Genomic DNA, 17050 nt, shown 5'->3' with positions numbered 1-17050 from the left:
TGGATAGTGGACTACTTGACAGATAGACCTCAGTATGTGCGGTTGGGAGACTGTAGGTCTGACACGGTGGTCAGCAGCACAGGGGCGCCGCAGGGAACCGTACTCTCTCCGGTCCTGTTCACCCTGTACACATCAGACTTCCAATATAACTCAGAGTCCTGCCATGTGCAGAAGTTCGCTGATGACACGGCCATAGTGGGGTGTGTCAGGAATGGACAGGAGGAGGAGTATAGGAAACTGATACAGGACTTTGTGATATGGTGCAACTCAAACTACCTGCGTCTCAATATCACCAAGACCAAGGAGATGGTGGTGGACTTTAGGAGATCTAGGCCCCATATGGAGCCAGTGATCATTAATGGAGAACGTGTGGAGCAGGTTAAGACCTACAAGTATCTGGGAGTACAGTTAGACGAGAAGCTTGACTGGACTGCCAACACAGATGCCTTGTGCAGGAAGGCACAGAGTCGACTGTACTTCCTTAGAAGGTTGGCATCATTCAATGTCTGTAGTGAGATGCTGAAGATGTTCTATAGGTCAGTTGTGGAGAGCGCCCTCTTCTTTGTGGTGGCGTGTTGGGGAGGAAGCATTAAGAAGAGGGACGCCTCACGTCTTAATAAGCTGGTAAGGAAGGCTGGCTCTGTTGTGGGCAAAGTACTGGAGAGTTTAACATCGGTAGCTGAGCGAAGGGCGCTGAGTAGGCTACGGTCAATTATGGATAACTCTGAACATCCTCTACATAGCACCATCCAGAGACAGAGAAGCAGTTTCAGCGACAGGTTACTATCGATGCAATGCTCCTCAGACAGGATGAAGAGGTCAATACTCCCCAATGCCATTAGGCTTTACAATTCTACCGCCAGGACTTAAGAACTTTTTAAAAGCTATTAATGCTTTTTGAGACGGTGATTTAGATGCATATCATTTTTTTTTTTTACTGAGTTAAGTATTGTATGTAATTACCGTAGATTCCGGACTACAGAGCGCACCTGATTAAAAGCCGCTGGCTCTAATTTTAGAAATAAAATCAATTTTTTAATTGTAAAGGCCGCACCGGATTTTAGGCCGCACCGCTACTTTTAAACATACATACGTATCGGTAACACAAATTACGTTGCATATACTTTTTTACTGAACAGCACGAACAACATTCCAATATCTCCTAGCGACTGGTAAAAATATATATACTGCAGCCTACCAGGAAAAGTTATTGATCGCCTTTAACTTAAAAGCAGTGTTTTCGCTCGGGTCTGACGCGCTCGCGTAACGCGATCGGGTCTAATGCGCTTGCGTAACGCGATCGGGTCTAATCGGGTCTGATGCGCTCGGGTCTGACGCGCTCGCGTAACGCGATCGGGTCTAATCGGGTCTGATGCGCTCGGGTCTGACGCGCTTGCGTAACGCGATCGGGTCTAATCGGGTCTGATGTGCTCGGGTCTGACGCGCTTGCGTAACGCGATCGGGTCTAATGCGCTCGGGTCTGATGTGCTCGGGTCTTGCTTTTCTTCGAGTATTTTCCATGTTGATGAGGGTGAGTACAAATGACTGATTTACAATAATTTAATTGTGAAAGTGCGCTTGATTTATCGTACAATTTCATTGGACCTCTGTGAACTACTCATCAATTTTATTGGTCTACTGTTACGAGGCAAAATGTTTACGAGGCGGCATGAAAAAAAACCATGTATTAGCCGCTCTGGATTAAAGGCCGCAGAGTTCAAAGCTGTTCAAAATGTGGGAAAAAAGTAGCGGCTTATAATCCGGAATCTACGGTAGTTTTGCTACAACAAGTGTATGGGACATTGGAAAAAAAAGTTGAATTTCCCCATGGGGATGAATAAAGTATCTATCTATCTAAAAAATTGTAATGTCCAAGGGTTCAATGTCCATTTAGGAATCGGATGGCAGAGGGGAAGAAGCGGTTCCTGAATTGCTGAGTGTGTTCGTATGGGTTATTAGGTTAATTGGTTAAATGGTTGTAATTATGCAATGCAGGCTTGTTGAGTTGGTAGGCCCGGTTACTGTGCTGTATCTTGAAAAATAGAACAGGCATCATCCAATTTCAGGTTCAAGAACTTCCAAGCAGGATCAAGCAAGGCCAAATAAACCAATCCAGCCACAAGCTTACATTTCAATTCAGAAACAGTTCTCTAACACGCCAGTGTAAAACAAATCAAGCCCAATGACTCTTCCTTCCTACTGGTCACTTGAAAAAAAATGCCATTTTGTTTCTCAGTTCCTCTGTCTCTGCCACATCTGTACTCAGGATGACATTTTCCTTTCCAGAACATCTGAGAAGGGGTTTTCCTTCCTCTACCACTGATACTCTCCTTAACTGCATCTCCTCCATTTCCCAAACTTCTGCCCTCACCCCAACTTCCTGCTGCCATAAAACAAATAGAGTTCTTCCTTGTCGTTATCTACCACTCCACGAGCCAATGCATCCAACATATTATTCCCTGCATCTTCTGTAATCTTCAATATGATCTTACCACTAAACACATCTTTACCTCCTCTCCCACTCTCTGCAGGGATCTCTCTCTCTGTACCTCCTTTGTTCATTCATCCCTCCCCACTGATTTCCCTCCTGGCACATATCACGGCAAGCAGCCCAAGTAATACACCTGCCCCTGAACCTCCTTCCTCACCACCAGTCAGAGCCCCAAATAATTCTTCCAGGTGAGACAATTCTTCACCTGTGAATCTGTAGATTTTCATAAATAAAACTAAGTGAGGTGCTTTGTGTTTAATGAAACCCGTGACACATTTTATTGAACTCCAAAACCTAATAACAAAAGCATGCTAAAAATCTTTACGTAACCACGTTATCACTCAGACCAGCCTCTTAAAGTGATGTTGGTGGCTGTGAAATATGTGCACTTCTCCCAATTATGTTACCCAGCACAGCAACCCCCACCCCCAGAATTCACTAAAACTGGCATTGTGAGCCCGCCTGGAGCTCGGACGAACCGGCCTACTTGAGTTCCATGGGTGGAGGAACCGCAGATGCCTCTGGCTCATCCAGAGGTGCACTGACATGCTTATGGCCATGCTGTCGCCGAGGGTTGTGGAATCCTCCAAATCTTGGTGGGCAAGTTTAAAACGATCTACTATTCATCTCCCTTCCTTTCCAGTACTGATGGAGTCTTGGCCCAAAACTGACTATTTATTCCTTTCCATAGATGCTGCCTGAACTGCTAATTTCACCCAGGACTTTGTTTATTACTAAGCCAATGTACAAGTATTCTATTCACCACAATCTACATGTATGTCAGACAACCTCAGTGCCCAAAAATTTACCCTTCAGTTGTGCAAGAATTACCAGTTTCGCACCATCAGGGACACAAAAGTTAAATAAAAATACAGACATTTAATATAATTATACAGTGGATGTAAAAAGGCACTCTACCAAACTACTAATCCAGACGATCAATGTACAATTGCAAAACAAAAATATGACAAAACAAATTACCAATCCAACATTCACAAAGTAGTTGATTCAAAAGAGCTTTCCAATTAAATGTCAGAGACTGAATCAATACTTACTGGCCACTGAGGCTTTAGCCCCACGAGAGAAAGGTGGTTTTGGCTCTGAGGAATTCATTCTTTCATTGACTCCTGGCCAAGCACCTGCAAAAGAACAAAATAACATGATAAATTAGTCTGCCAATGAATCTGATTTACATAACACCTACAGACTAATAAAATTATCTCCCACTGCTCTAAAACATGCAGTTCATTAGAGCAAGGACCATCTTTAAAAAGAGAAGCAAACAACATAAAAAGATAAAAAATATCTGAGATACAAGTGACTGTATAGAGCTATACAAAGGCACTGGAGGAACAGCATGTTAGGCAGCATCCATAGAGATAAATGGACAGTTTGACATTTTGAGTTGATGTCCTTCATCAGGACAAGCTGTACACATTACAACAATAAGGTTAAGATTCACATATTAGAAAAAGTGCTTAATCTTTGCAAATAGCTCAATTTTTTAAAAAAATCTTTGGCCACAGAAAGGTTTTGAGTATTCATAAAATCCTGATGTAGTAACTTTAAATTCCATCCTCTACTCAAAAGAACATGAAACAGTACAGCACAGGCCCTTTGGCCCACAATGTTGTAACCACCACTTAACCTACTCCATCATCAATCTAACCCTTCCCTCCCCCACAACTTCCCAATTTCTTTCATCCATGTGCCTATTTAAGACTCTCTTAAATGTCCCAAATGTATCTGTCTCTCCCACCACCCAGGAAGTACATGCCACACAGACACCACTTCATAAAAAATCTACCTCTATCATTACATTATACTTTCTTCTAATTTACCTTAAAAATTCTGCTCTTTCCTATTACGTAGTCATTTCCACCCTGGGAAAAAGGTGCTGATTGTTCGCTATCAATGCTTCTCATCATCTTACACACCTCTTTCAAGTCACCTCTCATCCTTCTTCACTCCAGAGAGAGAAGCCCAAGCTCACTCAACCATTCCTCATAAGACATGCTCTCTAGCCCAGGCAGCATCATAGTAAATCTCTTCTGTGCCCTCTCTAAAACTACCATTTCATTCTTTTAATGAGTTGACCAAAACTGAACACAATACTCCAAGTATGGTCTAATCAGATTTTTATAACACTGCAACATACCTTGTGGCCCTTGAATACCACACACCTTAACCACCCTATCAACTTGTGCAGCACCTACTCAAGTCACTTTTCTTGATGAATATCAACAGAAAATCTGAGAAATGCTTGCAGCATGTCCAACTTCATGTGGATGCAAGCCTGAAACTGTAGGTCACCCAAGCTTATTTGGAAAACTATAACAGGACAAGGCTCAGATTTATTTACCTTTACCAAACAGTACAAAACTATTCTAATTTAAAATAGGTAGACATAATTAAAATCTTAAAAATTAGAATAAACCTTCGGGGGCAGTATGTTTTGGCCCAATAAAGCACTGCCCCAATTAGCCGAAGTTTCATGGAAACAGTTCAAGGTATATTTAAAAGACAAACTACCATACAATTGAGTAACAAATTATGAATTTAAATCAACTACAGAACCAATTAGAACACTACTAAAATTACTGTAGGATTATTAAACTTTGTATTAGTTCCTAATAGTCTTGGCCCTTTCTGGCATCTCCAAACCTGAATGCTTGAAACCACAGAGGTGGCCAAAACAGTTCTGAATTGTCTCGATGCTCATTTGTCACCGGTGACCAAAAATAAATAAATCACTGCTCTTTGAAAATACTCACACTGTTTAAAAACTGTTTGCTCTAAGCAGTGTCATGTCTAACGCCACAGCATGTGCATGCAACTGATGCTAGTTAGAAACTGTTCAGCAAGTCTCCTGTCCCAATTAAGCAGTATAGTTGTCCAAAATAAACAAAAGGAATCCTTACAATTATTTTTTTGTTGAGCTGTTCCAAATAAGTGGCTGCCTCAATCAACAGATGGCCCAATTTACTGGAATCCACTATATTTTCAAACTGACAGCAATGTTAAATGTGAAAATGGTAACTTGGAACAAGAACTGAATGCTATACCATAAGCAAAATTCCAGATCTTACTCACAAGGTAACAGCCAAGCACAGTATACTGTTTCAGTACTTCTCACTTACAAATCAACTGAAAAACACTTCAAAACCCTCTCAGTTAGGTTCCATTTCATGCACCTTATGACAAAAATGGTGCCTCTTTGCCAACTTCTTTTTGTACCAGACTTGGAAATATCAAATCACACAGTCACCTTCATTTGATCAATGGAAGAAAAAAAAACTCAAACAGCTTTTTCCTTCCAACACTTCTTTTTTCAGCTCAAGGAACCCAATGTTTGATGAATGAAGATCTGCTTAAAGGCATATTTATAATTGTGCGCCAATAATCTCAAATCAAAGGCATCCACACGAAGGAATGACCAATATAATTCTATTATATCTTGCATTTTCAATGCTGCTCTACAGTACACTTACACATAAACTGTATAAGCACTATTAACACAAATGTACTTTCAGCAAATAGCCAGCAGCAAGACAGTGAAAGGTCAAAATCCTAAAATCTATGGACTTCCTCTCTTTTGAAGTTTCACAACAATTGAATGTGACAGGATTCTTTTTTGGAACAGCAAGAAAACTAGCTAGGTTTACTGGAAGTATAGATCCGAGACTGCAGATCCTGGAGCAGTAACAAGCAAACTACTGGAGGAGCTCAGTAGGCAAGGCAGCAACTGTGGAAGGAAATGGCCATTATCCCAGAAACACAAACTATCTTATCAGGTGCTGCCTGATCTGCTGAGTTCCTCCACCAGTAGCATTTTGTTCTTAGAGGTGTTTATTTCAGTGCAACAATTGTGACTAAAATGCTGGCTTCCTAATAGTTAATACTCAAATGACAAACAACACTTAAGGTATCCTTTAATGTATATCTTGTACTACATTGAATAGGTATGAAACTAAGTAAGATCCACAGGGTTTAGAATTACACAAAACTCCTGGTCACTTATTTAACAACTAGTTAGGACTTAGAATTGTACTTTTTTAAAAATTACAGGTTCATGGGATGCAGATGCCACTGGCAATATTGATATTCATTGTCCATACATGGCAGGAACAGCAGATTTCCTTTGCTGATGGATTGTGAATAGGAATGATTTTTCAGGACTACCCAGTAATTTTCCACATCTCATTATCCACACTAGATTTCTTTTTGTACTTTCAGACTTATTTGAATTTAAATTCCCCTGATGCCATGGAAGAATTCAAACTTGGATTTCTGGTCAATGATACATAACTGCCTGCTAATCCAGTAGTTTAACTACTATGCTGATGAATGCATTTGCTCAGAAGTTGATGCAAACAGATTGAATAGTAGCATTCAAAGTGGAACTGGCTGATTACTGTGGAGAAAAATTTCAGGAATACAAACAACACAATTGAATTACTGCACACACAAAAAAAAACCCACAGTGACCTGACAGGAGAAATGACCTGTATTATTTGTATTTATTCTATTGTTTAAAGACCTTTCTATTAATTATTCTGCTCATTGTTCAAAGGTGAATTATTTTGGCCATATGCCAAATAAGACAACTAATAATTAATAGATATTCCATAAAAATGGAAAGATCCATACGATTAAACAAATTAAATCCAGCTGGTCTTAAGAGTCCTTTCCTTTGAAAATCAGAGAAGCAAATGAATATTAAATATCTGAATGTGTATCAACTTGAGTAGTTCCAGTGTGTAATGTAGTGGCTGTTTTAATAGTATGACAGCAGACCACAAGCCTTTTGTTTTAAAAAAAAACTCACTAGTAGGTGTCACCACAGAAGCTTACCTCATTCCTCTTCATTCCACAATACAGTTGCAAGCAAAAGTTTGTGAACCTTTTGCAATTACCTGGTTTTCTGCATTAATTACTGTACTTATAAAATGTGGTCTGATTCACACCCATCTGCTTCAATTATCACTATTCAGAATATTTCCTCCCCATTTGCAATTCATCCTAGGACCCGTCAAGGCTGCCCCCTTTCTCTGTTTTTGTTTGCACTTATCATTGAGCCATTGGCTGTTAGCATCATACAGGACCCTTTCATATCTCCCATTGATATGCATGGATATAAACGTCACATTTCCTTTTACGCTGACAACGTCCTTTTATATATCTCCAGCCCACAAACATCAATACCCACCCTTCTGACTCTAATTAATAATTTTGGCAGTTTCTCAGGTTTCTCTATTGATTGGGTTAAGAGTGAACTAATGCCAGTCACTGCAGTGGTTAAAACAGCATATGTACAGTCCATTTCCTTTAAAATAACTTATGATAATGTTTCCTATCTTGGTGTGACTATTACGAAAAACACAGATGATCTTTTGCAAGTGAATTGGCGAAACAAAATTGAGCAGGTTAAATGTAACATTGACTTTTGGAAAACCCTTCCAACTTCTTTGGTGGGGAGGGTTAACGCAATGAAAATGATTGTACTGCCACGATTTCTTCATCTTTTCCAGTCAATTCCATGTTTTATTCCTCTGTCATATTTTAAGCAATTGGATTCAATTATTATACCCTTCATTTAGAATTATAAAGCCATTAGAATTACTAAAAAACATTTGTCAAAGCCTAAGGAAGCAGGTGGTTTTGCTTTACCGAATGTTAAAATGTATTACTGGGCTGCTCACCTATCCATTCTTGTGGTGGAAAAAAGGCCCACCCTCTACCTCAGACTCATGCCCAGCATGGTTACTCATAGAGCGAATGCTTTGTAAGAAGACTTCCTTACCAGCTCTCCTTAATAGCCCCACTGCAGTTAATAAGACACATTTTAGTAACAGCTTCGTGGTCCGCAGCACTATAAGAACTTGGAAGCAGATTCAACTACACATTAAGGCTCCAAAAACTTGTATTGTCACAGATCAGAGTGTCAATCATTCCTTTTTGCCTGGTGTGAATGATACTGTTTTTTCCACCTGGAAACCTGTATAGTAATGGAAAGTTTGCCTCATTTGCACAGTTACAAGCAGTTTACAATATCCCTGCATCTAGTTTTTTTTAAGCTATTTACAAATTTGAGATTATGTTAGGAAATATATACCGGTACCCATCTTTGAGGTTTTAGACAAACATGAGTCCCTGGAGGCAATAAATAAATTTGATCCTGTTACTCGTAGTGCGGTATCCTATTTTTATCAGATCCTACATAATGGAATACTGCAGGTCTTAAACAGGCATGACTGGATGAATTGGGTATAGAACTGACAGAGGTGGTCTGGGATGAGTGTTTAAAGAGTATACATGATTGTTCAGACAACGTTAGACACAGACTCATACAGTTTAAAACATTACATAGACTCCATTATTCTAAAGAAAAGTTGCATAGCTTCTACCCAGATGTTTCGCCAGTTTGTAATAGATGTAAATCTGTGAACAGTAACTTGTCACATTCATTCTGGTCATGTTGTAAGCTTTATGCATACTGGAAAAGTATTTTTCACTGTTTCTCTGAGGCTTATGGGAAGCAATGGGAACTAGACCCACTCATCGCCATCCTTGGAGCAACAAGCTCCTTATCTTCAGCCAATATGTATGAAAAAGTGGCTGTACTGTTTGGAATGGTGATTGCTAAGAAGTTAATCCTGCAAATGTGGAAACTGGACTCTGTGCCTACGTACGATCTGTGGCTGAGAAAACTGGCAAACACTTTACATTTGGAGAGACTGAGACTATGTAATGAGGACAGAGGGGACATCTTTGAAAGGATATGGGGCCCTGTATTGGACTTTCTTACGGGGTGAGGACTGAAGTTTTTTGGTGCTGTGCACTTCTGCTGTGTATGTTTACTTTTTGCCTTTATATTTTTTTTCTCTTTTGCTGCTCAATATTTAATTTGATTTTGCTATGGTGTGATTTTTGTGGATGTGCTGTATTTTTTTTGGAAAGTTTTTTTGTTAGTTTTTTCCAAGTCTGTTCGCATAAAACAATAAAATATTTTTTAAAATGTGGTCTGATCTTCATGTAAATCACAGTAATAGACACAGTCAACCTAAAATAATAACTCACTAAAAGTCATACTTTTCACATCTTTATTGAACACATTGTTTAATCATTCACAGTCCAGGCTGGAAAAAGTATGTAAACTCTTGTACCGTAGATTCCGGATTATAAGCCGCTACTTTTTTCCCACATTTTGAACAGCTTTGAACTCTGCGGCCTTTAATCCAGAGCGGCTAATACATGGTTTTTTTCCATGCCGCCTCGTAAACATTTTGCCTCGTAACAGTAGACCAATAAAATTGATGAGTAGTTCACAGAGGTCCAATGAAATTGTACGATAAATCAAGCGCACTTTCACAATTAAATTATTGTAAATCAGTCATTTGTACTCACCCTCATCAACATGGAAAAGCAAGACCCGAGCGCGTCAGACCCGATTAGACCCGATCGCGTTACGCAAGCGCGTCAGACCCGAGCGCATCAGACCCGATTAGACCCGATCGCGTTACGCAAGCGCGTCAGACCCGAGCGCATCAGACCCGATTAGACCCGATCGCGTTACGCAAGCGCGTCAGACCCGAGCACATCAGACCCGATTAGACCCGATCGCGTTACGCAAGCGCGTCAGACCCGAGCGAAAACGCTGCTTTTAAGTTAAAGGCGATCAATAACTTTTCCTGGTAGGCTGCAGTATATATATTTTTACCAGTCGCTAGGAGATATTGGAATGTTGTTCGTGCTGTTCAGTAAAAAAGTATATGCAACGTAATTTGTGTTACCGATACGTATGTATATTTAAAAGTAGCGGTGTGGCCTAAAATCCGGTGCGGCCTTTACAATTAAAAAATTGATTTTATTTCTAAAATTAGAGCCAGCGGCTTTTAATCAGGTGCGCTCTGTAGTCCGGAATCTACGGTATTTAATAACTGGTAGAACCTCCTTCAGCAGCAACAACTTCCACCAAACATTTCCTGTAGCTGCTGATCAGACTTGCACAACAGCAAATTTTAGACCATTCCTCCAAACAAAACTGTTTCAGTTCATCAATATTTCTGGGATACCTGCATGAACAGCCAGCCCTCTTCAGGTCACGCTACAGCATCTCAATTGGGTTAAGATCTGGACTCCAACTTGGTCATTCCAAAACACAAATTTTCTTTTTAAACCATTCTGCTGTTGATTTCAGATCACTGTCTTGTATATCATCCAACATCTATTAAATTTCAGGGGATGGATCACTACCCTGACATTCTCCTGTAAAATATCTTGATACAATTTTGAGTTCATTATTCCCTCAACATTGCAAGCACTCCAGGCCCTGAGGCAGCAAAGCAATCCCAAACCACGATGCTCCTTCCACCATGCTTCACAGTTGGGAAGAGGTTTTGGTGTTGGTGTGTAATGCCCTTTTCCTTCCAAATATTGCGGTGTACATTTCTGCCAAAAAGTTCAGCCCTTTTGTCTCATCTGTCCACAGAATATTGTCCCAGAAGCATTGTGGAACATCCAGGTGGTCTTCTGCAAACTTGTGACATGCTGCAATGTTTTTTTTGGAGCAGTGATGTCCTTCCATGACACCATTCTTGTTCAATATTTTTCTTAAAGTGGACACATGAACAAAGATTTTAACAAGTTCTAGAGATCTCTACAGGTCTTTTGTTCATGTGTTCTCTTTCACCTCCTTCAGCATTGCACATTGTGCTCTTGGTGTGATCTTTGCAGGACACCCACTCCTAGGGACAGTACTGAATTTCCTCTATTTGTAGACAATTTCTCTTACTGTGGATTGATGAATGGTCAGGTCTTTAGAAATACTTTTGTAGCCTTTTCCAGCTTCTTATGTCTCTACAATTCTTCTTCCAAGGTCCTCTGAAAGTTGATTTGATTGAGGCATGGGGCACATAAACTGATCTTTCTTGAGAAGAGCAGGCCCTGTCAGTAAACTGATATTGCTGCTTTTTTTTTTTTTTAAATAGGGGCAGGGCACCTCTAAAACCCACACCTCCAATCTCATATCATTGATTGTAACACCTGACTGACTCTAAACAGCTTTTGTAGAAGGCACTACCCCAGAGGTTCACATATTTTTTTTGAACCTAGACTGATTGTTTAAATGGTGTGCTATTGACAAGAACAACAATTTTTGAGTTGAGTTTAGGCAGGCTGTTTTTGTCTATTATTGTGACTTTGATGAAGATCAGACCATCTTTTGAGTAATTAATGCAGAAAATTAATATGGGCCACACAGTAGTGAAGTAGAATCAGCAGTGGACACAGGCGGATGGTCCAGAGTTCACATGCAGCTGGATCCCAACTAGGGCAGCAGCAATACCTGCGTGGAAGAAAGGCCAGGCAATCTACTTCCGTATCTTGACATGAAAACTTTATGGAAAAGTACACTATTGGCGACTCGATGGCACTCAAAAACAATAATGCAGAAAACCAGGTAATTGCAAAGTGTTCACAAGCTTTTTCTTGCAACTGTACGTGGATAGCATTCAACAGCAAAATCTACTTCCTCTCATTAGCTAAAAGAACATTCAGTTATGCTAGTAGCCAAATACTATGCCAGATGAGATAGAGTTGCTACTTCATAGCTCAGAATCAGACTCAGTATCAGGTTTAATATCACTGATTTTGTCGTGAAATTTGCTGTTTTGCTTTGCAGCAGTATTATGTATTACAATACATAATAATAAAAAAAATCTATAAACTAAGAAATACAATGCTCTGGTTAATTGGGCCATTGGTTAACCAGGGCAGCCGCTTATTTGGGAAAACTCTTAAAAGAACAAAATCAAATCAAGAAAATAGCTGGGATTCCTTTCATTTATTTGGGACATTATGCTGCTTAACTCGAGCAGGCAAACAGTTTCTAACCCCTATCAGTCACATACACTTGCTGTGGGCATTAGATACTACACCATGCTTAGGGCAAAAGGTTATTAAAATAATGTCATTTGTGTGTATTTGTTTTCAAAAACCAGTAATTTTCATCACTGGTAATTGACAAGTAATGAATAATGAACAGTAAGCCAATTCAGAACTGTTTTGTTCACTTCAATTTCCAACTTGGAAATGCCAGAAATGTCCAGGAGTGAAAATGAAACTATTTCACTACTTCAACAATTTAGGGACTATGAAGAATGTGGAAGAATGGACAATCATCTTGAATATTCCAATGAAAACAAATATTCATCGTAAACATTGTATGAAGGCAGCCGATTATCTGCACTAGGCGCTGTGCTGATTTTCTTTTCTACAGTCAATCAAAAGAACATGTCAATGTACACTGAATTCCTGCATCAGTAACTATTAGGAACTAATACAGTTTTTTAGTATTGTAGTAGTTTTGGTGGTGTTCTAATTTATTCTGTACTTCATTTAAAGACGTAATTTGTTACTTAATTTGTCTTCTTATATCTTTTTAACTATTTCCATGAAACTCCAGCAAATTGGGACAGCTGCTTCAATTACTGGTCCTGATATGTCCCAATTAACTGGAACCCACTGTATTTATAAAAAAAAATTAAGTCATGCAAAAAGGAAGAAGTCAGTTAGTGTACATTGGTTTATTGTCCATTCAGCTATCTGATAGTGGAGGAAAAGAAGCTATCCCTAAAACATTAACTGTGTTTTCAGGCTCCTGTACCTTCTTCTTGATATTAACAATGAGATCCAGGGTGATGGGGATCCTTAATGACCGATGTCATGTTTTTGAGGCATCGCATTTTTAAAAAGTTCTCAATGCTGGGGAGGCTAGTGCCCATGATCAAGCTTGAATGAGTTTGCAACTTACTGCAGCTTTTCTTGATTCTGTGCAGTGGCCCCTCCATAGCAGATGGTTATGCAACCAGTTAGAAAGGTCTCCAGGAAACATCTATATAAATTTGCCAGTCTTTGGTGACATACCAAGTATCCACAGACTCCTAATGTAATATAGGCAGTGTCGTGCCTTCTTTGCAATTGTATCAATATATTAAGCCCAGGATAGACGTTCAGAAATGTTGACAGGCAGGAGCTTGAAAATACTCATCATTTCCACTGCTGCTCCAGGGATCCAATTCTGACCTCTGGTGCCATCTGTTTGGAATTTGCATAGTCTCTCAGCGACAATGTGCATTGATTAACTCTCCACAGTAAATTGCCTGCAGTGTTTATGAGAGTGATGGGAATGTACTGGTATTAGTGTAGAATGAGTGCAAATGGGTGCTTGAGAATCAGTGTGCCACAGTAGGCTGAAAAGACAGTTTCTGTGCCAGGACAGATCTTTATCCTTGTAAGTTTTCATCTGCTGAACTGTCTGGATGTTAATCAAATTGAGCTCCATCAGGTAGAGACTATATGACAAGGACAATGGAACTAAGATCCTGGAACTTGCTGTGTACAAAACTCCTACATTTGTCTGTCTGTCTAGGTACCACATCCGATGCGAACGTTGGTGACCATAGTTTTCCATACAGATCTATTCCTTGTTCTTTGAATGACTTCCATTTCCTAGATGTGTAGCCACCTGGCTAGGCTTTTGATGTACATAAGCCGAGGTCTTCCTTTAAGTTTGCTCCCCTGATCTTTCCAGATTATGAGTTTTTCTAGTTCATCTTTCCACATGATGTGTCCAAGGAATCTGAGTTGTCTTTCTCTTATTGTTGGTATGAGTGATCTAACTGCTTGGGCTCTTCTGAGACCTTCTTCATTTGATGTGTGTGTAACTCACATTACAACAATGAAAAAAAATTTAGAAAGATTTTTAAATGAAAGTCATTTCATATTAAACTAAGTAACCTCCTTCTCTTATTTGATCAATTGCAAATTCAAAGGCCCAGATTCACTCACCAATGCTGGGGAAAAGAGCATGCTCACTCCAAGTCTCATCGACTAATGGCACAGTCCATTCTTTAGCCCCTGCACTGGTATCACCACGTTCCTGACCCCAAGCAGGCTGATCTGGGCTTCGTTTTGCATTGGACAGGACAGGAATTTGCTGCCATTTATCTTCCTTGGTTGCATTAATCTGAGCAGGCAGTTTCGCTGGAATATCACACCAACCTCCTCCATTCACAGCTTGCTGTTCACCCCACCCAGGGGCAACTTTGAAGAAAAAGACATCCATTAAGCCTTATTAAAACAAAATAACAAATCACTCATTTCAAATACATTAAAATGTGTTTTACAACAGAAGGCTACATTGAGATTCATTGATAACAAAAAGAATTATGTTAGTTGTGGTCATATACAAATCCAGCAATAATCCAAGTAAATTAATCCCATCTTGAAAACTTACCCATTTAGCCCTTAGGGGTAAATACAGAGGACTCCAACCAAATTTTTGATTGCTTCATCTACAGAGCTATACAAAATTATGAGGGGAAAAGACAGGGCAAATGCATGCAGGTTTTTCTCCTCAGGATGGGTGACATGAGGGGTCAGAGATTTAGGGTGAAAGGTGAAATAGTCAAGGGGAATCCAAAGGAGAACTTTTTCCACACAGAGGGTAGTGTGAGTGTGGAATGAACTGCCAACAGAAATAGTAAATGTGATTCAGCTGTAATACTAAGAGAAGTTTTAATAGGTACATGGATGAGAAAGGTTTTAAGTGATATGGTATGTGCACAGGTAGATGAAACTAAGCAGAAAATCAGATTAGCATGAAGTAGATGGGCTGAAGGACCCACTTCTGTGCTGTAGTATTCTATGACTCAATAACACCACCCCTCCCTCAAATCATCTTCAGCAGTACACCAAACTATATCTGGAATAAAATTGATTAAAAAATCTATGGAAGTTCAATAATTGGTATTCAGAATACAGCTAGAGATGATGGAAGCAGCATGCCACTTCATTACATTTTTGCACCTCAGAGCACTGAATCATTCAGCACATCTACCTCACCTCATACTGGATTGCATACTATTTCCTGCATCAAATCATTGTTTAGTTCACCTTGCACTCGTAACCAACCTGATGCTTCAACTGCTTTGGCCTTCCGTGGCCCAAGCCCGGATGAGGCTTGTGGGTGCTGCTGAGTAGAAGATCCTTCAGAACCACCTGCTGGAAGACTAGAATCCATGGATGAAGGAGGATCACTTATTCCTTTATCACGTCTGCGTTGCTGTCGCTTTTCCCGGCTACTGATTTTAGTTTCCCATGCACCTATAGATCAACCAAAGTAAACGCCATAATAAATATACACATTCTCTCACCCTCTGCCCCGCCCACCCAAGTGTAGTGGGATGCACAAAGGTTTAAAAAAAACTGAAAGCCAAAAAGGCAGGGTAGTCAATCTAATTGTACAGAGTTGGTTCGCTCCTGGCCAGCTCACATCCTCAAAATCTCATGGGCCTTAAATTTAGTAAGTTGGTTTATTACTGTCATATGTAAAATCTTTGTTTAGCATGCCAACTATACAGATCATTTCAATTCAACAGTTCAGTGAGGCAACAAGACCATAAAACACTGAAGTAGAATGAGACCATTCAGCCCATCAAGTCTGCTCTGCCATTTATCATGTCTGATTTATTTTTCAATCTCCCCATAACCTTTGGCAACCTTACTAATCAAGAACCTATCAAACTCCACTTTAAATACAGCCAGTGACTTGGTCTCCACAGCCATACAGTATGTGGCAATGAATTGAACTTCACATGCTGTCGCTAAAGAAGTTACCCCTTATCTTTGTTCAAAAAGGGCGTCCGGGGACTTCCGGTAAGATGGCGATTGCTTAGCTCCTCCGAACTTTTGTTCCGTTATTGTCGCTATCTTTGCACTAAATGTCTCCATTTTTTAAACCTTAGTTAGGAACTTTTTCGGTTTCTTTTACTTGCCTGTGAACACATCTACCTTACAATGTCTAGCAAGAGTTCTAAATCCGGGAGAAAGGAAGCTCCGGCTCTCTCGGCTGAGACTCTAGCTGCGCTCGAACAACTCCGAGACGATATGTTAAAGGAATTTAGAACCACTTTCAAACAGTTGGAAGCCAAACTGGATCGGATCAACAACAGAGTGGACAAACATGCTGAACACTTATCTCGCATCGATTCGACTTCTGAAGATTTAGAAAGTCGTGTTCGATACTTGGAGACTCTCTGTTCCAGCTTAGAGGAAAAATGTAACAAACTCCTTTCCAAAATGGTGGATCTCGAAAATCGCAGCAGACGCTGCAATCTCTGAATTCTTGGGTTGCCAAAGGCCACCGAACAGGGATCAACCGTGAAGTTTTTTGCCGAGTTCCTCTGTGAGATATTCAGGAAAGATTTGCTTCCGAACCCGCCTGAGCTCGAAAGGGCACACAGAGTTTACGTTCCCCCTGGAATTCTGGGCTCCCGCCCGAGACCGGTAATTTTGTGCTTTCATCAATACCAGGTAAAACACAGTCTGATTATGGAGGCACGTCGCAGAGGTACTTTTTCTTTCCAAAATACAATCATTCGCTTTGTGGAAGATTTTGCACCCCAGACCTTAAAGATGCGCGCTGAGTTTAAAGGCGCAATGAAAGTACTTTTTGATCGTGGTTTTAAACCCTCTCTTCGCACTCCTGCCGATCTA

The 17050-nt window shown here is 40.1% G+C and overlaps 1 protein-coding gene across 1 annotated transcript in view; it reads right to left on the bottom strand.

Moving 5' to 3' along the window:
* Positions 1 to 17050, bottom strand: part of mtdha (metadherin a) — a 94418-nt gene that overhangs the window by 37445 nt on the left and 39923 nt on the right. The window contains exons 4-6 of the mRNA XM_073046185.1: positions 15467 to 15658; positions 14342 to 14596; positions 3547 to 3630 (exon numbers count right to left, since the gene is read on the bottom strand). Coding sequence (XP_072902286.1) covers positions 3547 to 3630; positions 14342 to 14596; positions 15467 to 15658 — 531 coding nt within the window. The remainder of the gene's footprint in view (positions 1 to 3546; positions 3631 to 14341; positions 14597 to 15466; positions 15659 to 17050) is intronic.

This window comes from Hemitrygon akajei, chromosome 1 (assembly GCF_048418815.1).
Source record: "Hemitrygon akajei chromosome 1, sHemAka1.3, whole genome shotgun sequence".
NCBI lineage: Eukaryota > Metazoa > Chordata > Chondrichthyes > Myliobatiformes > Dasyatidae > Hemitrygon > Hemitrygon akajei.
This window is presented reverse-complemented; position numbering and strand designations above follow the sequence as displayed.